Genomic DNA, 26,561 nt, shown 5'->3' on the forward strand with positions numbered 1-26,561 from the left:
CCACTACCTGACTTTAAGCAAAACGGTATAGTCATCAACGACAAATATAAGAAGTATCCCGTAGTGTGATTCTTATTAATATTTTTTTTCCTTCTAAGTGGCAACATATATATAGATAAATTCACACTTGATATATTTATATATATATATCTACCACAATCGTCATCAGCAACTATGAAGCGAATGACTACTCGCCGCGCAACACGATCAGCTTCACCGAACCGTCCACCATCATCAGCCTCTCCCAACTTTCCAGATGATGGCCGGTCCACAGTGAAACGCAAGCTAGCAGCAGTAGAAAAGTATGTAGTATGTGTATTTCTGTTCGAAAAAAAAAAGAGAAATGCCTATCGGCTACACTCTCGGAGTTACTAATCCCCTCCCCTTCCTTGTAACCCATAGTGACAACCTCTCTTCCTCAACCAAACGACCCTACAAACGACGAAACAAGGATGCTACTGTTGAAGAAGCGCCCATCAAGGTATGTTTGATAAAAGAGATAAGAAATGCATGCAACGTAAAGCTGGCAAAAGTCTGTGGCGGTTAAGAATGATGGAGGAAAAATCGATGGAATCTTTTTTAACGCGCCAGCAATTTTTTTTTTCTCTTTTGGTTTTCTTCCAAATTTTTTTTAGAATAATGATTTTTGTTCATCCTGTGGGTTCGTTGGACGGTTCTTATGCTGTGATGCATGCCCCAAGGCGTTTCACTTTACTTGCGTGGATCCACCAATGGACGACAGTGACGTGGAACATCTAGAAGGCGAATGGTATTGTCGTGAATGTGAGCATAAACGCAAAAGTCAGGTAAAACCAGAATTATCATAGAATTCTTTGTATTATACACACACTCACACATAACTGCATCGTGCATCACTATCACCAACACTGATATACCATCACAATTCTAATATTCTAATATCATTTTTTCATATTGTGCAGAATTATGTACCCACGCCTCCTCCTTTTCCTCCAGTCACTGCCCTTTTCCATCGAATGATCCAAGATCTGGATTCCCGAAACCCTGTGGCCTATCGCCCACCTATCGAAGTCATCAACTATTTTGAAGGCGGTAAGCATTCTCTCCCCGTCTCAGAGACACCCCCTACCTTCCCTGCTTCTCCTTGTTATTGGCTAGCTCTAGTTCTACGTCTAGTTTTGGCACTGCTAGCTAGCACTAATATTAGCATATCATTTAATTTGATTAACACATTTGATGGATAGTTTCTATGGACAAAGTTGGCCAATATGTTGATTCTTCAACCATCAAACCAGTACGACACAAGTGAGTAGAAAAATCACGTCTTGTATTCCTTTTTGTTTTTTTTACTGATTTTTTTTCTTTATCCGCTCATCCGCGCGCCACTTGTACCCATTACCCGACAGATCGGGCCCACAAGCGGACCTATATGACGAAAGACGACTGAAAGATGCAGACGGCAATATCATTGTATGCTTTCGATGTCGAAAAAGTGCTCTTCACGGTCGAATGATTACTTGCGATTATTGTCCTCTCAGTTGGCATATGGATTGTACCGATCCACCCATGGTGTCTATGCCCAATCCAGCACGGAAATGGATGTGCCCGACTCACGTTGAACATGTTCTGGTAAGGATAGTAAAAGAATATGATAACCTAATTAAGTTGGATGTGCTACTTTTCAGCACATGCAACCCCCACCGGGGCTATCTCTCCCCCAGTAAAGCCTCCCTGTATAAATTATATTACAGTAACTGACCTTGTATCTTGATTATCAAATCAAACCAAATCTCCTGATATTTTTTCTCATTATTATAGCCGCGAATGCGTCGAAAACGACAAACTATTATAATGGATCCTGCTCCCGGTAGTGGTGGTGAAAGTAGCGATGATGATGACGATGTACCAGTAACAAAAGCGACTAAAGACGACGATCTATCTGTGCCACAGAAGGAACACGATAAAACATCATCTGAACATAACATGGTGATAGAGGGAAATCCCATGATCCAATATAACCAAACAGTCTATCGGCTACCATATGAATCATTTAAACTCGGGTTTCCAAGGTAATAGGAATTATTATATACAGCCATGGAAACAGCGACATGTTTGCGCATGTTGGCATGCATGATTGGCACATAATAAGTGTATTACCATATGCTTATCTCTGTCTCTCTTTTGTCAGGATTGAAATGTTATCACGTTGCGCTTCGCCTATAATACAAAACTCACATGAAGAGCTGCATGCAACAGATGAGGAAATAAGAATTGTAAGTCCAATGGGTGTAATATATCCACGGAAGTGAAAGCTATATCAAATGCTGACGTGGATAAACATAGTGTACTGAGGGCATTGCGGAGATTCAGTCGGCATTAGCAAGGTTCGCTCAAGAAGACATGGAAATTCCTGAAGAAGAACGCAGTATAGCCATGCTCGCTCGGGCTGCACGGATGGTGAGCAGGAAAAAGAGCAAACCACCGTTCAGGGGAAGTAAAAAGTTGTTTCGGAATACTAACATAGAATTAATCACTTTAGTTGGATAGCGGTGAGAGCGACGATGATGAAGAACAACAATCGCCTGCTGAGCACGGCGAAGCTCAAGTATCATCTGTGGACATTGGCAACAACGGATACGAAAGGTACATTCCTATCAATAAGGTATTACGGGATAAAGGCAAGAACCCGCTCTGGAATATCTTCAAAAGTAATGATAATGGTTCCAACAACCGTGCGGGAGATTGATGACAATACTGAACCACAGGCGGCAACATCATACATATACATAACAAGCACTCACATCTTCAACATCATCATTAATTCCATCGTCATTCACACCCACACACGACATGTCTTTTGTTTTCTATTTACTCGTTCAGCATACATTGTATTATCCTTCCAAAGCATACTTCCCGACCTACCATCGTGATTTATTATACATATCAAGCAACTATAGCCTGCAATATAATTAGTAAATTGACACTTTTTGTACAGATCTTATTTAACTTTATTATCATTCACAGAAACAATAAATGGTCATACAAGCGCGTCGCAAATCGCATATCCGCTAAAGCCCGATCTCAATGACTGATGAAAAAACGCCATGAGTCAGAGGGGGAAAATGGACTAGAAGATGTATAAAGGTCTAACAGGAGTGTGTGGTGGAGGTGCTGGTGGAAAAAAAATTAGAGAGTTGAGGAAATGGAAGCATGGTGTTCCAAGATAACGATAGAGAGGGGGAACAATCTTGTTCTTTTTTTTTGCAATCAAAGAAAACAGAGAGAGGGGAGGAAAGGAAGAAAAGAAGCTTGTGGTGAAGAAGAGTTTGAAGATGAGGAGGTCGATAGGGGAGGCTTATGGTTGATCTGCATTTCTTGGGTTGTCTCAAGCCAGGTGATGAAGTCATTGCTGATCGTTGGAGGAACTGTGGGACCAGGGCTACTGGTACCGTTGTCGTGGCAAAGGACGTCGATATCCGCTAACAGAGTCGTCAGTCGCTGCCACATGTTCTTCCAAAACTGCTTTTTGGACGTGTTGGTTGGTCGTGCCTTGGGAAACGAGTTGAGAGGAAACGATATTGGAACAAGTACAACATATGAAACATTGGGCCGGGTATATGCTTGAGGACAGAGGATGACATGCATGCGTGAGAGATGAAGATGATTAGGGCAGTTGCGGCAGGTAGCATCGGCGCGGCCGTTTGGCATCTACCCTAGGCGCTAACGAACAAGGCGGCTGCGTTGGTGATGGGTCATTGGGAGCCAGACGACAGGATCAATGCCTAGTGTTAGTCGACATGCGGATAGTAGTTTGGCGCGTGGACTGGAACGGGCTTCCTGGAAACTGAGCAGTAGCTACAGCACCCATTGCGCTGCGGATCTCTTTTTGGTCATATGGCGCTGCTTGTGATGGGAGCTGTTTCCAAAGTACTATTTATTTGAGTTGTGAGTAGCGACTATTGCAGGTGCCGTCAAGATGGGACAATAGCGCAGGCAGGAGTGCCTCATCGGGCAACCATCGGGTGCGGTTGCCAAATTTGGCTTGAAGGACCACAATGCGTAACGACATAGCGGGTAAGTCAACAAGGTGTTGCATGACTGGAACAGAGGACGACCTCGAGGAGCTACCATAGATGCGGCGCATACACAAAGCTTAGGCCATCTTGCAGCAGCTTCACCTGTTTTTGAGCGGTTTTTGGATGGCAAGACCGTATTCCATCTGTGGGCGGATGAACTGGGCATAAAAAAGCGTGCTGACAAGAGGCAAGTGAAGCCTGAGGCACTTAAGACCAAGGGAATTCAAGACGTTTGACGAGCTGGTCGCTTTCTTGGTGCTGTGTTCGATTGGTAGCTGGACATCCATATAGCTGATGGGTTGAAGGGAATGCCGAGATACTTGAAGGAGCTGGCAGTCGGCAAGGCGGTGTAGTATAGCTCAAGTAGTGTTGATACAGATGATAACTGTCGGTCGAAAACAACGCACCTGGTGGGGCTTCACCGATAGACAAGCTGCCTACTATCCTACTATTGTCCTCACAGGCGGCTAATAGTGCTGGCATAATGGGTGGTTCGGCAATCAAGACGACGTCGTCCGCATAAAGTAAACAGTTGATGCGCATGTCATGCAGGGTGAGAGCAGCTGGAGCAACTGGCAGATTGACTGAGGGAGGAGCTTGATCAAGATACGCAGATGGTTCTGCGTCACAAAGAAATTGGGGTAGGGTATTAAAATTAGTAGAGTAAAGGGAAGGGGAGAGAACGGATCCTTGTAATACAATAGTTTGAGGTTGAAATCGCACAGAAACGGTATTTGAGAGCAGCACTTTTATGAAATATTGTGTCTTCAATAAAAATGAATTAAAGAAATCCTTGCCTTGCATGGTCAGGAAAGGAGTAAATTGGAAGTGTATTGCCATGTCCGTCTATTATCATACACTACATCCAACATCTTTTCACATTCTGTATTATTACATTACATACATTAAAAATACAAAAGTGTTGGGTATTAAATTGTTAATAGCATAAGCATACCATATATTACCACGATGATATATCATCAATGAAGTTAAAGAAATAATGGCCGGTCCTTCATCCTTATTCCTCTCTTATCTTATAAGAAATACTGTGGGTCAGTAGATGAGTAGAGAATTGTTTATATAAGACCTTATGCTAATATATACAATGTCATGTTGAGTTGTCTACTATCAAAAGACAAAAATCGTATTATGGGATTTTGACGCACAAAACAGAAATGCCTACTGTTGGTGTTGTTTTGATCTTAAAATTATTTCAATAAAGAGTTTCAATACTGTAGTTTGAAAGAAATCATAAAATCACGTGAATAAAAGAGGTGGTCTGAAAACCTGGATATTCGGAGTATAGCACGCCTTCAAGTGTGTCCCAGAAACTCTTTCCATCTTTTTCTTTGTACTTGCGATTTTCTACGAGCTCCATTGCACTCATCCTGTCTTTTAATATGACTATATTATCTGCAGCTGATGCTGCCTGCTCTATATATGGAACTGAAATCAGTTTGGAAAATCAGCTGTCAGCTTTACAGCAACTCAAAGACACTGGTTTGAACCTATCACATTGTCAATGGTGATCTGAGTATTGCAGACCCATGAAGAATAAACATTTTAGTATTAGTATTTAAACTTAATTATAATTAATACTTATATACAGATTTAAAAAAATATATTTTAAAATTTGTTCTATTTTTAAAAAAATAAATTAATCAATAATAAATATATACTCAATAAAATTGCATTTTTTTCTATTTCATAAAAATAAATTGAATTATAAAGTATAGCAATTTTTTAAATACAAAAAAATATATATCTTATCTAGCCTAGCCTATTATACTTTTAATATTAAGTATTTGGGTTATTATGAAAATAGATTACAGATTATAAAATCTATATTTTCTTGATATATTTTTTACATCAAATAATAAAATTTTTACATTTTTTTATTCTTTAATATATTCAATATAATTTTTATTGATAAATATAATAATATGCTTATATGACTTTTTAACATATATTGATATTTTCTGATTATAAAAAATAATGTTAATATTATAATTATTTATATCTTTATTTTTCAATATACAGTTCTTAATTTTATTATTTGATTCATACAATAACTTATCATTATTATTTTAATTGTTATTAACATTTAAATTTAAACTATTTAGTAGTGAAGGTTTTATTTTGGTTTGTACAAAATTACAATTTGAAATAATAATATTCATTATTATTATTATTACATTCTAAGGATTAAATTATTAATCTTCTTCTTCTCCTCCCTTCCAGTCTCGTCGAAGATGAAACAAGGAATGGAGCGAGCAGTAGAATGACTTCTAGGAGCAAAGCTCCAACAAAAAATATTAAATATTCCTACTAGAAAAATACACCGTGGTATTTTTCATATCATTAATAAAATATTATAATTATACTTATTAGAAAGCTAAAAAATACCAATGGGTATTTTTATATTTTTAATTTAATTATTTATTTATTTATTGGGAAGATACCAAGAGGTATTTTTCTTATAATTATTATTACAATTTTATTATTGGACCCCACAGGGTCCTAGAAGAACTTCGTTCTTAGGCTTAAATCAAAGATTTAAAGACTGGAACATATGGAAAACAATCCAGGAAACAAACTACATATGTGGTCTATATTTGGTATCGAAACTATGTTTGATAGTAAAAATGAGATACCACAATATTGGATTGTAGGTCCATCAAATGTTGGTAAGACATATAATATAGATTTAATAGAACAAGGTGGTCATCGAGCATATCTAATGAATAAAGAAAATGATTGGTCAGATTATAAGGATGATGATTATGACTTCATGTATAACGAAGAAACAGGTTCTGATTTCAAACTAACATTTCTAAACCAAATGTTGGAAGGAACACGGTTATAACTAAATGGTAAATTTACCAAGTCTATTATTAAAAAAAAGAATATGCCAATAATATTGAATAGTAATTATATGCCTCATATGTTATATAAGAATAAATCAGTATATGAATTAGAACCAACATTAAACCGTTTATATATAATATATGTTGATAAAAACCGTAAAGGACATATTATATGGAATCCATATACAATGAATGTAAATGATTATGAAGAGAAATTCATATATTATGAAAACATGGATATGTATGAGGATCTATATAAAGATGAATATGAAAATGAATACCAAGACCAGCATAGATTTATCCGATATGCTAATATAAGTGATGAAGATGGAATAAAAAAATATAAACCAATAGATAAAACAGTAGAGGAGCTACAAGAACTAGCCAATACAGAAGAATATATGAGAAAACAAGAAGAAGAATATAATAATAACAACATACATGATAATAAACAATATGAACCGCCTCAACAAATTAATAGAGGATGGTCAGATGTAAAATCATCACCACCATCAGATTGTAGACATTGGGAAGATGCACTAAATGATGTAAAATTTGATGAAATAATAACTGAAGATATTGGTTGGAATAATCCACCTGAAAATACAGAGAAACATAAATATATAGATGTCAGTATATCTGAATCAGAGCAAAGCAGTGATTGTAGTATACCAAATAATACGCCGAAACATAAAAAGAAAAGAAAACATAATAAAAATAAACGAAAGAGTAAGCAAATCATAGAAGACATACAGCCAGACGATTATTTCAAAAAGCAAAAGGCTATAAGTAGACAGGGTATGTTTTTCATTTTGCAAGCTGTAGGTGGGGCATGTTTTTCATTTTATAGGCTGTAGACAGGGCATGTTTTTCATTTTGTAGGCTGTAGGTTAGGTATGTTTTTCATTCTATAAGCTGTAGATGGGGCATGTTTTTCATTTTGTAAGCTGTGAGATGGGCATGTTTTTTATTTTGTAGGCTGTAGATGGGGCATGTTTTTTATTTTGTAGGCTGTAGACGTGGCATATTTTTCATTTTGCAAGCTGTAGGTGGGGCATGTTTTTCATTTTATAGGCTGTAGACAGGGCATGTTTTTCATTTTGTAGGCTGTAGGTGGGGTATGTTTTTCATTCTATAAGCTGTAGACAGGGCATGTTTTTCATTTTGTAGGCTGTAGACGGGGCATGTTTTTCATTTTGTAGGCTGTAGACGGGGCATGTTTTTCATTTTGTAGGCTGTAGGTGGGGCATGTTTTTCATTCTATAAGCTGTAGATGGGGCATGTTTTTCATTTTGTAAGCTGTGAGAGGGGCATGTTTTTCATTTTGTAGGCTGTAGGTGGGGCATGTTTTTCATTCTATAAGCTGTAGATGGGGCATGTTTTTCAATGCTGGATGGCCTCTCATATTTACTAAATTTATATCTGCTTACTAGACAATTAATAATTTTTAAAATGTTGATGAAAATTAGAATAAGGAAATTAGAATAAGGAAATTAGAATAAGGAAAAATATTAAAAATATTAACTTTTATGTATTTTTCAGTATTGGACAAACTCAGCACCCTAATTTTCGTGGATCTCCCGAAAACTCACGAAAAATATAAGTGCTCACATGATTATTGCCCAATCGCCTGTTCAGTGTGTGTAGTTTGATCACATTACCATTAGTGCATTAGCAATTGGCCCATTCCTATAAGAGATTTCCCAAGTGACGCGTCACATCCCTTTCGCTTCAACTTTCGAAGTGCAGTATCAAACTCTCTAAGTGCCGTATCAAATTTTCGATGACACACTACTCGAATAGATCCAGCAGCAGCACCAGTAACAACAGTAGCCCAGTACTACCAAAGAAAAGGGGACGACCTCGTAGTTCATACAGCACCTACTTTAAACGAGAAATAAGAGTAGAAGCGGACAAAATCCACAATGACAGCTGGTCATGGTGTTTAGCCTGCATCGAGAAACTTTGTGAAGAGAACGTTGCTCCTTTCATTTCAAGAAAAGACAACTGGGAGAATCACTTGAAAGTAAGACGTACCTCTCGTTTGTAATGAGCAGCATTTGTCATGGCCGACCTAATCGTTGACTATTCGTTTTAGGTCTGCCCAAACTTATCAGCTATACAAATATCGCAACTTGCAAAAGACCATAATTTGATCCACCAGTAGTTCATGTTTCAAAGACATCTGTCGGATATAGGACCTGAGGACTCTATCAGCCAAGTTAACACAGGCGGCTCTTCACAAGCGATGAGCCTTGCCAGCAGCGGCCTTATCACAAACGGTTCGAACGCGAGCCCACCTGAATTGTCCAACGAATGGTTCACTATCTGTCATAACTTGTTTCTTCTGGCCATGCTTTCCGCCAACTTGCCGTTCATGTGGGTAGATAACAATGAAGTGCGCGAGCTTCTGTTTTTTTGTGACCTGATCTCAGAGTAGGTACTAGAGAATGGTATTAGTGGAGTTCAATTATATCAGTCACTTCTCGTTCGCTAACATATTGACAGAATGAACGTGGAGTAATACCACGGAGACAAAAATTATCTACCGATATCTTAGAATGCGTAGCTGATCAGTCAGACGAGAAGATCATTAACTAGCCAAAGATCCGGATGGTGTGACTTTAACGTGCGACGGTTGGTGGAACGTCAAGGGCGTCCTACTATTAGTTGTCTAACCAATTATAATCTACTAGCTGTAATATAGATAATAAAATTGCTATGACCGGTATAACCATCAGTGGCCGAATTATTTATTGATTTACAATAAAAATAATAAAAATTGAATTTTTTTATTTATATTGGTAGCCTCCCACGAGGATTAATTCTTATACAGAGATTTAATAGCATTTCTATGAAACCTATTACATTTCTGAGAAACCTGCTACATTTTATATATTAAACATATTTAAATCAAACCTCTATTTAATCTTTATTTTAATACTTAATGTTTTTAATTTGAAAATCTTTTAATATTTGTTGTTCATTGAAATCTCTTTCACTTCACTTTTACCTTTTTTTCTTTTTTTTCTATTTATAGTTTGATATTCAGGAAAATCTACCTCTACATTATTTTTAATTATATTCTCATCATTACTTTCTTCATCATTATCTTCATCTATAATCATTTTATCCCTTTCTAATGATAAATCTGAAAAATCTTTTTATAATTTAGAAATAATTTTAATTTTTCCATTTGCTTTATTTCATTATTTAACACAAATTCTTCATTGGGATCTTTTCCAATAGGGTAGAAAAAGTTATTATCAGTTAATGGTATACATTTCTTATTACATAATTTTCCATTTTACTAATTATGTCCTTCATTATATCATTTAATAAAATTAATATAAATATTTAATTCCGGGAGTTCTTGCGAACTTCCTCATTAATATTTATTATTATTTTATAACCAGAAGGAAGAAGAAAAAAAAGAATTTTTTTCTGTTATTAAATTATTATTAGAATGACAATTATAAATTAGTAAAATGGCATTTTACTATTTATGTCATCCATTAATTTCCATTAAATAAATTATTATATAAATATAAATAAAAAGAAAACATTCTTTTTCTTTTTTTTCCGTTTGGTAATATATCCAAAATTTTTAATTTTGAGATATATTTAAATAAATAGTAAAATGTCAAAAATAAATTTATTTATTTTTTGACAATCTACTTGTAGATTTAATTTTACTGTTTATTTATTTTATTATATTTACTTTATTATATTTATTTTATTAATAGATATTGATTTAAAAATATAATAAAATAGTAATGTGAAACAGTTCTTTTAAAATTTAAAACTCCGATGATTAGTAACATAGCGATAAATTAATTTTTTGAAATAAGTAGATTTTAAAACAGAAGCATTTTCTAAAAAAATAAAACATGAATTCATAATAAAATTTGCTTTAGCAAATTTTATGTAAATAAATAATCATGTTTTCTTTTTCACTCAAAATTCACTGTCACATAATAAAATTTCTTGTTACTATGTTTGTACAAAATTAATATATCACTAAGTGTCATTTTCATCCCAAACCTATAGAACTATAATTTCATTTATTACTATAGTAACTACTATATATGTTCCTACAATAACTATTTTTGTAAAAATAATAATATACTATATAAGTGATAAAAAATATGGAAATATAAGAAATATGTACATTTATAAAAATTATTTTTAAATCTTTGTATAATATTAAACCATGATAGGTATAAGGTTTCTCGTATTAATGTTTAATTCCCCTATTAATGATTAAGAATTAAATGCGATTTTTAGCAGCCTAAAAACTTATAAACTATCAACCGCTTTGATTTATATTCACAATAAATAAATAGAATTGTTCCTCCATGGTAACAAATGTAAATAGGTTTTACATATTAAATTGATATTCATCCTAAAAAAATTTCAAAATCTGAAAATTATATACATTTATAAAAAATTATTATTAAGTCATTGATAAATATTAAACAATTAAATGTGTTATATTTAATAGTTCCAGTTTAATCCCCCACGAGAAAAAAAAGAGCGATTGTTTAAAGTACATAACAACAAATAAAAATGAACACAACACAACACACTGAACAACTCAATATTGAAATTAAAAATTTAATTGATAATAAATGGACTTTTCTTGATAAATCTTGGCCTGAAATGCAACATAGATTTAATCATAGAACAGCTATTAAAGATATGAAGAATAATACAATAAATGATATAAAGGATGTATTACTTCATAGATTTGGATTTATACCTGTATTTTATTTTCTTACAGTTTTATATGGAAATATTGAATATCCAGGGCCATACCGCGAGATTGAAAAAGGACTTGCATTATTATATCATATGGTATCAGGTGTATCAGGAAAGGATATGCATACTGTTATGCCATATGCAACATTTTATGATTTATATAAGCGGTTCTGGATTACTAACTATAATGAATTGAATAAAAAGGTAAAACAAGATCTAGATAGTATGTTCTCATCACCACGTATTCGCATTCTAACAGCAATAATAAACAATCCAGATGGTTTTAAGAATGTTACACTATTTATTGATGGACATGATAGTAAAATAAAGTATTATAAACCAAATGAGTCACATTCACAGTTATATTCATATAAATTAAAAGGGCTAGCTGTACGTACACAAGTTATACAGGATATGAATGAAATAATTACATATGTTTCAGTATCTGAAAAATGTGCTATCGGAAATGATGGTACTATGTTTATTAATATGAAACTATATAAAAAAATAAGTGAGGCAGATTGTTTAGGAATGGATGGTGGATATAACTTATTTATACAAAAGTTTAAAGATAATGCGACAGATGCTGGATATAGTTTTTATGATCGTAATTTTTTACATCGCATAAGAAAAGAACCAGGACAAAAGTTAACAATCAATGAGACATACTTTAATGACAAGTTTGGATCATTTCGTTCAGCAATAGAAGCACAGTTCTCTATGTTAGGCTCTAAATTTGAACGATTTAATAATAATCGTGCAGCATTGCAAATAACCGATATAAGATATTATAATATTCAGTTTCGTGTTGCTTGTATTCTTACTAATATATGGCGATTTGTAAATAAGTATAATATAGAGGTACAACCACATCATAAATTATGGTATGGAAAAGATTTTGAATTCCCAAGTAAGAAAAACAAACTTGACTTAGTATTTTCAAATGAGCAAAAAGTAAATACTGAATATAACGAAATGGTTGACATGCAGCAGAAATTTCTACAGCTTAACATTAATCAATCAATAGATATGGCTATAGATAGTGAGGACGAAACTGAAAATAATACATCTAAACGCAAGAGAAAAAATCAAAGAGAACAGAGAAATATAGAACATAGTAATTCATATGAAATTGAGAAGATTGTAGGACATGTGTATACTGATAATAAGTACATATTTGAGGTTAAGTGGGTTGGATATAGTGTAAAGGATAATAGTTGGTTAACAGTTGATAAGTTTAATTCCCGGGAAATGCTACATGAATATATGGTTACACATAGTATTCAGCTCTAAATTAATTTCTTACTTATTTGCTTATTAAAAAATTTCATATTGAAACTGACCGCATCAACCTTTCGTTTACTTGCCCAATTATATTTATGTTTTATGCATTCATTAGTTATACTTGTACTTATATTAGTATCTGTTGATTTATTTTTGACGTCAGTTTCTTTTGTTATATCGATATCATCTATTATAGCCTGTTTTATATCCTTATGCTTTTTAGAATATTCTTTTAGCTATATTTCTTCTACTATTTGCTTGTTTCTCCGTTTATTTTTAATGTGTCTTTTTTTCTTTTTACGTTTTGGTATATTATTTGGTATGTTGCAGTCACTGCTTTTCTCTGATTCAGATGTACTTACATCTATGTATTTATATTTCTCTATATCTTCTGGTGGGTTTTCCCAATCAGTAGTATCATTTACAACATCATCACATTTTATATCATTAAACACATCTTCCCAATGCCTACAATCTACTGATGATGGTACCTTTACAGTTGACCATCCTCTATTATTTTGTTGAGGCGGTTTATGTTGTTTATTGTTCTGTATATTATTACTATTATGTTTTTCTTCTTGTTCCTTCATATATTCTTCTGTGTCAGCTAATTCTTGTAGTTCCTCTACTGTTTTATCCATCGGTGTATATTTTTTAATATCATCCTGACCACTATTATGTGCATAACGGATAAATGTATACTGATCTTGGTATTCATTTTCGAATTCACCTTTGTATAAGTCCTCATACATATCCATGTTTCATAATACATGAATTTATTTTCATAATCCTTCACCTTCATTGTGTATGGATTCCATATTATATGACCTTTACGGTTCTTATCAACATAGATAGTATATAAACGATTGAGCGTTGGCTCTAACTCATATACTGATTTGTTTTTGTATAACATGTGCGGCATATAGTTACTATTCAGTATTATTGGTATATTTTTCTTTTTAGTTATTGACTTTGTGAATTTGCCATTAAGTTTTAACCGTGTTCCTTCTAACATTTGGTTTAAAAATGTTAATTTGAAATCAGAACCTGTTTCTTCATTCTACATAAAATCATAATCATCATCCTTATAATCTGACCAATCATTTTCTTTATTCATTAGATATGCTCGATGACCACCTTGTTCTAATACATCAATGTTATATGTCTTACCTACATTTGATGGACCTACAATCCAGTATTGTGGTATCTTATTTTTGCCACCAAACATTGTTTCAATACCAAACATAGACCACATATGTAATTTATTTCCAGGGTTATTTTCCATATCTGCATCATGAAAGTAAGAATTTAAATTTGATTTTACAGTATCATATTTCCATAGCAATTCTGGATATATTTCGGTTGCCTTCCGCATATTAAGCTGCTTAGTAATTAATTGATATCCAAGTAACTGTTGGTGCATTTTTCTAGTTTTAATTTCATAATTTGGATCCATATTATAACAAATATAATCTTTTCCTTTCATACAATAGCTAATAGACTTTTGTGGATTACCACCTGGTTTAATATTTGGAGTAACACCATTAATAGTAAAGAATTTACGTGCTGTTTTTGTGTCGAACCGCTCATCTATTTGTATCTATATGTGTACATGTTTCTCATTGGTTTCTGGTGCAATTTCATCACATGCAATTGCCTTTTCAATTCGATAACCAATACGTTCATGTTTTATAAACCATTCCATGATTTGCTCTTTTGTTAAATGGAAGTCCTTACAAATATATGTGAACAGCCCTTTAGTGTTTTGGAATCGGAATTCTTTACCGCCCTACGAGGAATCTGCACCAGAGGTGTTACCCTCTAACATTGCATCAGAAAATTGAGGATTTGAGGATTTGAGGATTTGAGGAATCTCACATATTCTCGAATTCTTCCAATTATTTTATTGCGTGTATTATTTTTAGTTTTTTTATCTACTTTAGCCTGTGTAAGGTCTTTTTCGAGTTCTGACCTCAGTTGTGTGACAAGAGGTTCATACTCAATATGCTGATGGTTTTCAGCAAGGTATTTTGCTCTTTCAATTAAGAGCGTCAATGTAACTCCTAAACTAGGAACAAATTCAGCCATAATGGCTAAGAATGCGAGAAGGTTGAGTTGGTTCATGTCGATTGTTGAAGTAATAAAAATAAAAAATATAACAAATATATTTTGCTTTATATTCTGTGGTATTATTTTTATATTAAAAAAAAAATTCAATTTTTATTTTTTTTCAAAAATTTAAATGTATGCATGCCAAGACATTCGTGCATGAATTATTTCAATAGAAATTAGTTTGGCTATCCTGACATATCTTAGCTAATTAGTCATCTAGGGTTACTAGACCGCATTAAAATCATCATAACCATGGCTGGTCCCCAAGAAGCAGTCGATTTTCGGCGTCGTACTGGTGACATCAGTAGGAAAAAGCATCGTGTGGGATGCAGAAGACGCATCAAGGGACCTAGGGTATACTGCAGACGTGATTGCCAAGCTCAAGAAACTTCTAGATGAAGGAAGAATACAAGATAACGGCATAAAGGTCATAGCGGTGGTCACCGATTCTGCAAGCTCATACACAGCAGCACGTAGCCGCCTACGACGCGAGCGCCGTGATATAGTTTTTCTACCATGTTTTGCTCATCAAGTCAATCTTTGTGTTGCCGATATCCTAAAATCGTTTCCAAGTGTAGAGCGACGTATTCAAGAAGCGATCAAACTTGTGGTGGCATTCAACCGATCGTCATTCCTCCTCGACCATTTGATCACTTGCCAAAAATCCAATCCAAACTCAAAAGCTATTTTGATGTTATTAAAAGCTTACTAAATGCGAAGTTATCTCTTAAGGTAAAGGGATACCTATTGGATCATGGCGTCCATTCAAGATAATTACTTACTATCGTGATGGTTTTTAGCAACTGGTTATAGATGCGCATACGAACGACAAACTTAAAGAAAAATTGTCTGACCATGTAGCAACAATCGACGACAATAACTTTTGGGCCGACATCGAGGGAATTTTATCTATGTTTACACCATTCGCAGTTGGTTTGAACCTGTTGCAAAGCGACAATGCACGATTACACGATGTTGCTACCAAGTTTGCCACATTCGTTACCCATTTCACAACAAAAAAAAACAACTATGTCAGTACCCTACCTGATCAAGAGCTGCAATCATTTATACTTCGTCTTGAACGGCGTTGGAACATGTGGGAGCAGCCACTGCTCATTTTATTATGGTATTTGAACCCAAAAATACGTCTTGGGGGCATCAACAGGCACCCTGAACTATCAACCACGACAAGGACTGGCAGTATCACCACGCTTCAACTCTTAGAATGGGCGTCCTATTATTACACGTCTTGGGCAAACAAAACTGCGCCAAATATGGTAGAACAACTCACCCGCTATGGCTTAAGCTTCCGCCTTTCCACGATGAACTTCTTCAAGGGTTCACTGATATATCATTGTACTGGAGATTGATGGAGCTCGACTTTAAGGAGCACCAAGAACTTGTTTTTGTTGCGCGACGACTACTGGCAATCGGAATCAACTCAGCCTCATGCAAGCGTTTATTTAGTCAGATGGGCTATAATCATAGTCTAAGACATAACAAGCTATTACATCAAACAGTACTCAAGATAGTAAAAGTCAAATCTCAATCAAAGAAAAGAAAGAGGGGTGGCAGCAATGAAAACCGAAATAAGCAAGCAGCACCAGCTTTACCTGTGGTATTGTCAGTATCATTGCCAGTATCGTCATCAACCCCAGCATTGTTATCTACATCAACATCAACTCCATTATTAGCAGTAAATAGTACATCGGCTCCAGAAACACAAGCATCATCAATGTTAGGCATGGACACGCATAGTGACAAGTTCAACGATAACAACGAAGAACTGACAGTAGAAACGTGGATTGACCTGGTCAATGAATGGTTTGATGATCTTGCAGCTGAAAGTGATGACGATCTAGAACATGTAGAAGACATTGTGGTCACTAGCTCAACAGCAATTCATCCTGCAGACGATAAAAGGTTCAAATATAAAATATCATCATTAGTCTCTGGGGCTCTACCACAAGTATAAAGGATAAAAGCAACTGCAAAGCATAAAAGCAAAAACAAATAAAGTATATTTAGTTTTTTCGTGCATTTTCGCGATTTTTCATGCATTTTCGCGATTTTTCATGCATTTTCGCAATTTTTCGATCGCAAAAATTATTTCTCGTTTTTTTTCACCCCATGAATATCCAACACTTTTTTTTTTAAAATTAAAATTTCCTTATATGTTAATAATGCCAAGATTTATTTATTGACAAAATGGTAATTTATAAAATAGTGTATTTTTATTTTTCGTAAAATTTATTAATTTTATTATTGCTATATAATTAGAAGTCTATTAAGACCTTTTCAATAATTTATTATGGTAGAGAAATATAAAACAATTACCAGGTTCGGTTTAATTCAATTGTAGATTAAATTCTTTTTGTAATAATTATGTAATCATATATCTTTTTCAGAGAGGGATAAAGAACATTAATTATTTATTTAAATTATTATAATTAAGATTAAATATTCTAATTTTTGATTTATGATTTATTTTTTTTATTTTTCTTAGACGTTTTAAAAAATCCTAAATTATGAATTATTCTCCATATATATATTTTATATATTGAAAAAGAATTCAATTTTACTATTTTATAAAAATATTAGCTTAAATATAATGTATTAGATAAATTATAGTTATTTTTACCAAATTCCATAATATTATGATAAATATTATAGTAATGTAGCACCCACTTACTTTTTTTTATTTTTTTGTGCTGTTACTGCTGGTTTTGTGATTGTTTCACACATGCTCTATAACACTAAAACTTCTCTAAATTCTTACCATTCTTTAACAAATCGTATTGTAAAAAATTTCTACCTTGTGGCCAACATCAACAACCACTTCTTTTATTAACTTATTTAAAGAAATAAAATTTCTCAAGTCGTCGGGGTTGGTGGACAATCCAGCATAGTCAATTACGACAAGGCGAATTGGGTGAGCCGATTTTGTGATCTTAGTGACCAATCTTGTGTATTGCTGGAGCAATCTTCAAAAGTATACTTTTGGGTTGTTGTATTTCCTTCGGCAATTAGGTCATTGGCAGAAGTGTTGCAAGACACAAACACATCTTCGCACAGTAGCTTCGTCTTCATCTTGTAGATTTTGGAGGTTTACTAGCCTCTTTTTTGTTGACATCGACTCCTTCATATTTGATTTGTGTACGTAGCCAACAGTGCATTTGGTGGCCATTGACGATTTGACGAGTTGTCGGTACTCCTAAATGTTCGAGAGATCATCCCAAGTAAAGTCTAAACAAAGTAGAAAGATATATATTTTTTATAAAAACTCAATAGAGCCGTTACATCAACATCAATACGATAATACCATATAAATTGGTTTTAAAAAAATTGTAAAAATTTAAAAATTCTATTAATTTTTTGTTGTCATGATGAAAATAAATTTTTTTTTCTACTCAAATATTTATAAGTATATATTAGATTTTTTAATCATTTTTCTGGTTTTTGATATTATTTTTCTCCCTCTCCTTCTTTCTTCCAGTCTCTATCAAAGATAGATCCTAAAAGTGGAGAGAGTAACAGAGCTTTTCTATAAACAATGTTTATCATATTTATTTTATAAATATCTAAAATACCCAAAAGGTGGATATAATATTATTTTTATCATTAAAAAAATACCAGCTGGTATTTTTTATATAAAAATTAATGTTATTCTGAAACATTTAAAAAATAAATATTTTGAATGTTCCATTCTTTTTTAAAATGATCATCTGATCATTTGCTTATTAATAAAAAATATAAATGTCACCATCTAGTAAATTTATAATTTTTAAACTCTAATATAATTTAATACTTATATGAAAAATACCAGGGGGTATTTTTCTAATATTAATATTATTTTTAAGATGAGTTTTGCTTATAAAAGTACTTTGTTTCTTAGATTTAAAATCAAAGATTTTAAAGACTGGAAGGACAGAGAGAGAGAGAGAATAAATGTTTTGTTTAAGTTAAAATCAAAGGAAAGAAATGAAATGGCATATTATTTTTGTTATGATCTTAATATATCTATAGGCATTTAAAATCCCATAAAAATAATTGATTTAAAAATGTTTTTATTTGAAAAAAATAACAGATGCCAAGAAATATATTATTATTTTTTCAAAGTGAGATTCTAATTTCTAAATGAGCCCATGACTCTTTATATTTATTGTTTTTTATCTAATTATATGAAAAATATAAAAAAAGTTATAATAGTCATATGTTTTCCTTTTTTTAAAATTTAAATAAAAGTTTAAAAGTTTGATTTATTTTTGTTTCTCATATTGATGAGACACATCTATACATTAACATTATTTTACCTTTTCTATATATTTATCATATTTCTTTATTTAATCTTTCTTTTGAAATTAATAAAATTCTTGGGATAAATAGTTATTTTAAATTTCCTTTCTTTTTAATGAGAAACATAACATATAGGATGTAAAATTAGAACACTAAAAATGCACTAATTACATATGAACAGAGTTTGTAAATAAATAACTATAACTAGGGGTCGCAGTCTGACCCGCGGGTCAAAACCGACCCGTGGGTTGAGGACGGGTCAACGGGTCGGGTTGATGCTTTTCTGACCCGCGGGTCAACCCGTCTAACCCTTGACCCGACCCGTAGACCCGTTGTGACCCGTGTATACATATGATATCTATGAGGTACTTGTATTCAAGTAGTCAATCTTCTTGTTGGAAAGGATCATTATATTAAAGATGTAGTTGTCAATATGTCTGCTATAGAACTGTAACATAAAACGTACTTTTATTCTTTTTCATTGTGGGATCATATTTTATATTCAAAAGTGTAAGATAAGTAAGCTATAAGCAATATATGTAATAGTAGTAAAGAAGTAGCAAAGTAAAGAAGTAGCAATAGTACAATGAGAATAGACAATAGAGAGTGGCAGTGAGAGACGAGATTTGACAAAAGACGTAGAAGGAATTAAGAAAAGAGAAATGAAAGAAGAAGGAAGAAATGAAAAGAAAAGGGAAAAGGGAAAAGGATTACGGGCATTTAAAGGAAGTCGATTTTTAACCACACTTTAACCATTATGCTTTCTTTAATGCATGTGAGCGCAAACGATTTCTTTTGTTATGGCACTAACCCTTTACCTTTAAGAATAATCACACAAAACGTAGATATTGCTAGCACTGCTAGGAATTTGCGTGCCATCATCTTAGAGAGCTGTGTATACATGTAGTTTTGCACTTCCAGTGCTCAAGCTCAGGTTGATTGACACCTCCTTTGTCACCAAATCAAAATCAGTAGTGACCCGTCAACCCGAGTTTTGACCCGTCGGGTTGAACGGGTCGGGTCGGGTCAGTGTTTTCTTGACCTGTGGGTCAATGGGTCAGACCCTTGACCCATCCCGACCCGTCCAATTGCGACCCCTAATAGTGAGGATAAGTACTGGCTTCCTCCTTCATAACAAGACCAAGACTACATAATCGAAACATTGCACCCTACATTCATGTCTTACATTCAAATGATTCTTGCACCCAAAACAGCCATTTTATCTATGGCTGAAGATCTGGAAGAAGGTAGAAGGAGCAAAAATCTAAATGAATGGGATCTAATGCAGATAGAAGGTGTTGAAGATCTCACGTCTTATGCACGAACTCGCATGTGGGAAAGTGCATATTTTTGCTCCATTGTATTTCTAGAAACGCATAAATAGTATCTGACAGTTTTCATTACCTTCCCGATATTTTCTTGTTGTAACTCTTTCAGACACAATTACCGTTATTCACCTTTTACTTAATCTCACATGAATTAGCGTCTTAATTCTCTTATGTTTTCTTTTGGTTTTTACCTTTCTATACATAAACACCAATTCCTTACCACAGTAGCTTATGCTAAAAAAGGGATGTTTTACACATGGAACCAGGTTAAAAAAACTCGTACGCGTAAAAGAGCACTGCCCAAGTGGATGCTCTATCAATTGAATGGCAACACACCCCCGTTGACATCGGCTTAGGGTTGCAGCTTCCATTACCGAGTATTTATTCGGCCCTCCCCGACATTCAATAAGTATGACGACTAGGTTTCTGAAAACTTCAAGTTTAAGACATCTTCATTTATGACCCAGCCCTCCAACATCTGCGTATCCAAAATCGCTCTGATCAACCTCTGCACAAGACTCTACTGAATCGTTTTTGGCAGGACCTAGTGGCGCCTCGCATCATGTTTCAGCCGTTTTTTGCACGCCTATGCCTTCTCCCTGACCACCCCGGAGGGGGGCACTCTAGCATTTCCTATGACACTCTACAACAATTAAACCAACTGATTCCTGCACACCCAGCTATTGCCGAGGACAGCACCACAAAATATCGACATTGTATTCTTAAACAACAACACCCGGAACCACCACTTCAACACATCGATTGGAATGGAATCTGGAACACACCTATGGATCACACAACCCGCAACATTCTCTTCCGACTATACCATAACACGATCCCTTCTTCTGATCTCTTGTACAAAATCACCCTTGACTTCATCAACACATCAATATGCCGCATATGTCACCAATATCCAGAAACAACTGCACATATCTTTGTATAGTGCCTGCACAAGAAATCCATTTGGATCCATGTGTGGCAACACTTTATGCATACAGATTTTAATCTACACTCCCTAACAACATTTCTCTTCACTGGACATAAGCCCTACTATCATCTAACCAAAACCACACTCCTACAATTTGTCTCTTTGATCATTTTATGTATATGGCGGGCCCACTGGGAAACCATGTTTCATGACATCCCATTTCACCCCCACACAACAATCGCTACTAGAGCGATTGATATTATACACAATCAACTGAATATGTAAAAAGTAAAAGAGTTTACAAAAAAAGAAAAAACACAGTAAAAAAAACATATTAAAGAAAGTATGAAAAACAGTGGGAAAACCAGTAACAAACATTTATATTTTCTTTTCCCTAATCAAGAAAAAGCGATCAAACCCATAATCAATTGAACATACTACCAAACCGCTCTCAAACTCACTACATTCCTATCAATCACCAAGAACATATATACTTCCAGTATCTCCTTAATTATCTTATATCCCCCACACACCTTTGAATCGCTAATCACTACCATACCTAATCCTCATACCATCTCCCTCCCTTGAGCTACCTGCAGCTGCGGGGACTTCCCTTCCAATGAACAAGTCCTCGTAAATAAACTATTTTGGAGGTCCGCCTCTTTTACAAAAATAAAAATAAATAAATGGGATGCACCATCTGAATATCACATGTAAATCCGTTATAAATTGCCAGAAAGAACATATAACATACGATGTGATGTTTGATAAATACAAATGGAATGATGCTGGGTAAGAATGGCGGAAAAGTAAAGAGGAGGGAGGGAAAGAAACGTCACGAAGCGCTTTCTTATTTAGAAATAGGCAACGGTATGAAGCAATGGGTAATTCAAATTCTTTGTAGCAAAGGCATCTATGATCCCACCGATTTCTGCGTCTATATCTGTGGATGCTTCGATCTATAATTAACATTATAGCTCGGTTAGCTTTTGCAAAACAATTAATATCAAGACAAAATTTTCGTACCATTTGAGCGAGCTGCAAAATCGCTCTTCCTCCTAATAATGCATCTTCGTGATTATCTCTAATATCCACATTCAAAACATGCGTACTTGTGTTATATCCTTGACCACGATTTGACAAATCTAGGAATAAGGTGATATGTTGATTGAGTAAATCATCCATTACTATCTTCACCATGACTACTATGTCGCCTTACCTTCCACCACTGCATCAAAGCAACGTTCTTCACAAGTGATGATAACGTCATACATTTCATGAGACTCTTGCCATCGCTGTGGTGCTTCCTTTACTTTCCGGTTACGGTCTAACATGGTTAATAATCCATTTTGCGTATAACTGTGTTATTGCATAATCAATATAGATGAGTTTCATGATACAATGTGTTCGTGTGTATATGTATCGTCATAGGATTGAGTTGAGAAAGAACTCTTACAGTTGAGAGTCTTTTTGCTTCAGTTCTTGATAAACTCGATCGTACGGTGTACCAAACGAATAGATATTAGGCTTGTCAATGGCTGGACCGGGAAGACGTACCATGCTACCCGTACCATATGAAGAGACATCAAAGCCTTTCTTGCTAATTTACATATGACGAACAAATCCACGATAAAAAAAAGAAACAAAAACAGAGTGAATCCTAATGCCCTCAAGTCGAAACTAAATTTTCCCTTTATTCTCATTTCATATAATGGCAGTGGTTGATACCTCAGCACATTATGAGCCTCCATGGATCGGTTTTGATTACTAGCACAGATCACTGCATATTTGACCATTGTATAATATGTAATAGTATCGAGAGAAGAATATGTGTTGAGGAATTATAATAGGAGAGAAACGCACACAAAGCCGCACTTGGCGACCAATGGTGTGGATTTCCTTTTTCAACATACAACGCGCTTAGCGTTTTAGCGGAGAAAGATGCCCATAGTAAGCTCCCAGCACTCTTTGTTTCGCTTTACGTGTACCACTACTAAACTTGAAAATGGCATCGATCAAAGAACTTCAAACCTCGCAAGAATTCCAAGACTTGCTGTCGCAATCGGGAAGCAAGCTGGTTGTTGTCGACTTTTATGCAACTTGGTGGTATGAACAAACATATTTTCTATCTTATTTTCTACGTATCATATTAAAATACACGTAATAGTGGTCCTTGCCACATGATTGCCCCCTTCTTTGCACAGATTTCGGCAAAGTATCCCAATGTTCAATTCGCAAAGGTATATAAACGAAAGAAATGGAAGTACATACGCATATAAACTGCCTGACTTGGTATAACTAACGCTAAAGGCTCATGGCTAATTAGGTCGACGTGGATCGTTTAAGGGTAACTTGATACAAGATATATCAAACTGAATAGTAGTACTATTATAAAGTTTTACGTAAGTGGGATTATGATAGAAGTCCGTTACTGATACTACAATTCAATACTAGGATGTTGCAGCTGCTTGCAAAGTGACAGCCATGTAAGGAGCAGTTCGGTGATAGAAAGGAGTGAAAGAAAATGAGATATCTGAACTTACACGACTGTATCTCATAGGCCCACCTTCCAGTATTTTAAGTCAGGACAAAAAGTCGCCGAACTTAAAGGCGCCAGTGCAGGTCAAATTGAACAATTGGTCAAGAAACATCAGGGTGAAACTGCCAGTGGTAGTGACGGTGATGGTAGCAGCGGCAGCAAAAGCAACTACGGCATCAGTGGTCATGTAATGATAACTTACTTTCATCCAATTCTAACTATAGTCATTCTACCAGGACAATCATTAACTAACTATATCCTATATATTCAGTCTGATATAACCGATTATATTACGCCAAACCAAATGGATGCGCTGAACCAACAGGATGAAAACAACGTAAAGAACGTATTCAAGTCAGACGACTCATTCCTCGAAAGTGACGTCGACGAACAACTCATTATCACTGTACCTTTCAATCAACCTGTCAAAATCCATTCCATCAAACTCAAGGCAAAGAATATTGGTAAATAAACGCCTTTAAGGTATACAAGATATCATGTATACTAAGCTACATCACTATATATTTCCAAAACTCCCTCCTCAAACCCCACATTTAGCCCAAGCACCCAAGACCATCAAGATCTATGTCAACCGACAAAATCTCGGTTTTGATGAAGCCGACTCTGTAAAGGAAACACAGACAATTGAATTAGAACCAAAAGATTTTGAAGAGGATGCCGTCGTCAATTTACGTTTTGTCAAGTTCCAGAACGTCAATACACTTGTGGTACTGTATTAATAGAGATCAATGAGGGGAGGAGTGGAGATATCCATGATCCAAGAGCAAAGAATTCTTCGCATATACAACTGAGCCCAATTAACCCTTTTGGCTTTCCTTTTGTAGATATTCGTTCAAGATAACCAAGAAGATGAGGAAACGACACAGATTCAGCAAATTGTCTTTATTGGGTAAATAAGAAGTTTTTAACTAATCTGGCAGTTTCTGGAAGACTAAAGTAAAAGAAATACAAGTGCAGTTGATTAATCGGATCTTTTTTCTTACAGATCACCTATTGAGGCCACAAACATGGGTAATCTGAAAAAGGGCGATGAGGAGGAGTAGTAATCAGGAAGAAGATGGAAGAAAAGCAGCAGATGGAGATGGTCTCCACTACATTGATTTTTATGCTATTCATTATAAGGATGACAAATGTAATACAGGGGACCAGCAGCAACAAAAAAAAGCCAAGAATAACAATGTGGATTAGATATATATGAAATGTCTATTATACAAAAAGCAATTTCTTTTCGAAAACGTGCATGATGGTTGTTTATAATTGAAGAGGAGGAAAACCGATTTGAGGGAGACGAGGCAGAATACCGACGTACTAAAATTTATCATTTAAGAGGTAGAGACTTCAATACACACGTAAATCATACACCTCAATGAGCCCACATCCTCTGCCTCTATCAGCGATATACACACACACACAGAGAGAGAGAGAGAAAACCTACCACAATAGCCCAACCCAGTACACCAAAGAAACAGCCAGAGACAAGTTCGAAATGACCGTGAAAGTAGACGCTAGTAACGATCAACATCCACCACCACAAGATCAAAAGGCCAAACACCGCCTTGACTGACAACCAAGGCCAACCGTTCTGTTGTCGTATCCGTTGAACGGTCGGAATTGAATAAAATGCCCAAGCGATGGCCTCCTCCCACAAAAACAGACTTGAAAGGATCAACAAGACACAGTGGCCGGATACGTCGTGTCCACCACCCCACTTGCCACCGGCCCGTTTACATGCTGCTTGCTGATATACACTGAGCAGCATATCGCCACCCGTACCGCCAGTACACTGTCCGCCTGTAGCCACAAACACACGTTCGATAAAGCTTGGACCAAGCAGCCATTGCGTCATAATATACCAGTATGCGCTGATCATGACGTAGCGCGCTAATCCGCGCTCATACGATTGTTTGCGAGATTGCACAAAGTACAAGAAGAGCATGTACACCACCGTTGTCCAAAACCATCCGAGTTTGACAAAAAGAACATTGAATAAATTGCGTTTGTTGGTGAAATAGCTGACGGGTGCTCGGCCGAGTAAAGAGTATAGATATGACATAAAGACGGTGAGGATATAGAATGATACAGCGAATTTCTGGTGTGGCTGTAGGGAATGTGTAATAAAGGCATTCAGCCTTGCAAGCAATGGGCTGTTATTGCTGTCTGTTGGTAGTGGCATATAGTATTAGAGTATTAAGAGAAGGATAGAGAAAAGTAATAGTAGTATAAACAGGTAGTATTAACAGTTAGTGTAGAAGGAAAAAGAAAGGCTCTTGCCTTCCCTCCGCATTAAAGCGGTTGGTTTGACACGTGGGATCGCCTCGACAAACTCATTTCTAGTGCCGCCCCCAATTCATGGGTTAATCGCTGTCAAAA

At 35.0% G+C, this 26,561-nt stretch overlaps 9 protein-coding genes across 9 annotated transcripts; 4 read left to right on the plus strand and 5 right to left on the minus strand.

The window, feature by feature from the left end:
• Positions 1–635: 635 nt before the first annotated feature.
• BDB00DRAFT_760652 (uncharacterized protein) lies at positions 636–1,288 on the plus strand (the record flags this gene model as incomplete). Its single annotated transcript, XM_053119225.1, has 3 exons — positions 636–801; positions 976–1,071; positions 1,224–1,288. Coding segments are annotated over 3 exons (327 nt in total), but the record flags the coding sequence as incomplete, so codon positions are not given.
• Positions 1,289–1,530: 242 nt separating this feature from the next.
• BDB00DRAFT_815051 (uncharacterized protein) lies at positions 1,531–1,867 on the plus strand. The gene has a single exon (XM_053122877.1). It carries the CDS (start codon positions 1,546–1,548, stop codon positions 1,735–1,737), a length of 192 nt encoding a protein of 63 aa, XP_052981454.1. The 5' UTR covers positions 1,531–1,545; the 3' UTR covers positions 1,738–1,867.
• Positions 1,831–2,985, plus strand: BDB00DRAFT_786536 (uncharacterized protein; the record flags this gene model as incomplete). Its single annotated transcript, XM_053120621.1, has 6 exons — positions 1,831–1,965; positions 2,006–2,048; positions 2,236–2,252; positions 2,323–2,436; positions 2,519–2,687; positions 2,975–2,985. The coding sequence occupies 6 exons, from the start codon at positions 1,831–1,833 to the stop codon at positions 2,983–2,985; spliced, it is 489 nt and encodes a 162-aa protein (XP_052981455.1).
• A 1-nt stretch (position 2,986) lies between these two features.
• On the minus strand, positions 2,987–3,975 carry BDB00DRAFT_256144 (uncharacterized protein). The gene has a single exon (XM_053116677.1). It carries the CDS (start codon positions 3,685–3,687, stop codon positions 3,247–3,249), a length of 441 nt encoding a protein of 146 aa, XP_052981456.1. The 5' UTR covers positions 3,688–3,975; the 3' UTR covers positions 2,987–3,246.
• Positions 3,976–4,262: 287 nt separating this feature from the next.
• On the minus strand, positions 4,263–5,433 carry BDB00DRAFT_870645 (uncharacterized protein; the record flags this gene model as incomplete). Its single annotated transcript, XM_053126732.1, has 2 exons — positions 4,263–4,675; positions 5,343–5,433. The coding sequence occupies 2 exons, from the start codon at positions 5,431–5,433 to the stop codon at positions 4,263–4,265; spliced, it is 504 nt and encodes a 167-aa protein (XP_052981457.1).
• A 10,296-nt stretch (positions 5,434–15,729) lies between these two features.
• BDB00DRAFT_786537 (uncharacterized protein) lies at positions 15,730–16,957 on the minus strand (the record flags this gene model as incomplete). The annotated part of the gene is made up of 3 exons (XM_053120622.1): positions 15,730–15,762; positions 15,862–15,959; positions 16,693–16,957. 3 exons carry the CDS (start codon positions 16,955–16,957, stop codon positions 15,730–15,732), a joined length of 396 nt encoding a protein of 131 aa, XP_052981458.1.
• Positions 16,958–22,154: 5,197 nt separating this feature from the next.
• On the minus strand, positions 22,155–23,495 carry BDB00DRAFT_815059 (RNA polymerase II subunit A C-terminal domain phosphatase SSU72). Its single transcript, XM_053122878.1, has 5 exons — positions 23,360–23,495; positions 23,088–23,231; positions 22,851–22,990; positions 22,658–22,776; positions 22,155–22,590 (listed from the first exon to the last, which is right to left on the minus strand). The coding sequence occupies exons 1-5, from the start codon at positions 23,425–23,427 to the stop codon at positions 22,486–22,488; spliced, it is 576 nt and encodes a 191-aa protein (XP_052981459.1). The 5' UTR covers positions 23,428–23,495; the 3' UTR covers positions 22,155–22,485.
• An 89-nt stretch (positions 23,496–23,584) lies between these two features.
• Positions 23,585–25,516, plus strand: BDB00DRAFT_256749 (PITH domain-containing protein). Its single transcript, XM_053116680.1, has 9 exons — positions 23,585–23,737; positions 23,799–23,871; positions 23,958–23,978; positions 24,086–24,117; positions 24,192–24,301; positions 24,395–24,634; positions 24,729–24,898; positions 25,016–25,080; positions 25,177–25,516. The coding sequence occupies exons 1-9, from the start codon at positions 23,637–23,639 to the stop codon at positions 25,232–25,234; spliced, it is 870 nt and encodes a 289-aa protein (XP_052981460.1). The 5' UTR covers positions 23,585–23,636; the 3' UTR covers positions 25,235–25,516.
• On the minus strand, positions 25,058–26,459 carry BDB00DRAFT_954638 (inositol phospholipid synthesis and fat-storage-inducing TM-domain-containing protein). The gene is made up of 2 exons (XM_053129641.1): positions 25,627–26,459; positions 25,058–25,499 (listed from the first exon to the last, which is right to left on the minus strand). The coding sequence occupies exons 1-2, from the start codon at positions 26,362–26,364 to the stop codon at positions 25,443–25,445; spliced, it is 795 nt and encodes a 264-aa protein (XP_052981461.1). The 5' UTR covers positions 26,365–26,459; the 3' UTR covers positions 25,058–25,442.
• Between the last annotated feature and the right edge of the window lie 102 nt (positions 26,460–26,561).

The sequence above is a fragment of the Zychaea mexicana genome (genome assembly GCF_025766255.1).
Source record: "Zychaea mexicana strain RSA 1403 chromosome Unknown BDB00scaffold_22, whole genome shotgun sequence".
In the NCBI taxonomy this organism is placed as follows: Eukaryota; Fungi; Mucoromycota; class Mucoromycetes; order Mucorales; family Lichtheimiaceae; genus Zychaea; species Zychaea mexicana.

Bases quoted from the DNA above. Each gene is read 5' to 3' on its own strand.
- BDB00DRAFT_815059 (XM_053122878.1), bottom strand. From the start codon at position 23,427: ATGGTCAAATATGCAGTGATCTGTGCTAGTAATCAAAACCGATCCATG. The intron at 23,232-23,359 runs GTATCAACCACT...TATGTAAATTAG, and splicing joins GAGGCTCATAATGTGCTGAG to CAAGAAAGGCTTTGATGTCT. The intron at 22,991-23,087 runs GTAAGAGTTCTT...GCAATAACACAG, and splicing joins AAGCAAAAAGACTCTCAACT to TTATACGCAAAATGGATTAT.
- BDB00DRAFT_954638 (XM_053129641.1), bottom strand. From the start codon at position 26,364: ATGCCACTACCAACAGACAGCAATAACAGCCCATTGCTTGCAAGGCTG. The intron at 25,500-25,626 runs GTAGGTTTTCTC...GATAAATTTTAG, and splicing joins TACTGGGTTGGGCTATTGTG to TACGTCGGTATTCTGCCTCG.
- BDB00DRAFT_256144 (XM_053116677.1), bottom strand. From the start codon at position 3,687: ATGCCAAACGGCCGCGCCGATGCTACCTGCCGCAACTGCCCTAATCAT.
- BDB00DRAFT_815051 (XM_053122877.1), top strand. From the start codon at position 1,546: ATGGTGTCTATGCCCAATCCAGCACGGAAATGGATGTGCCCGACTCAC.
- BDB00DRAFT_256749 (XM_053116680.1), top strand. From the start codon at position 23,637: ATGGCATCGATCAAAGAACTTCAAACCTCGCAAGAATTCCAAGACTTG. The intron at 24,118-24,191 runs GTAAGGAGCAGT...TGTATCTCATAG, and splicing joins GCTTGCAAAGTGACAGCCAT to GCCCACCTTCCAGTATTTTA. The intron at 25,081-25,176 runs GTAAATAAGAAG...TTTTTCTTACAG, and splicing joins CAGCAAATTGTCTTTATTGG to ATCACCTATTGAGGCCACAA.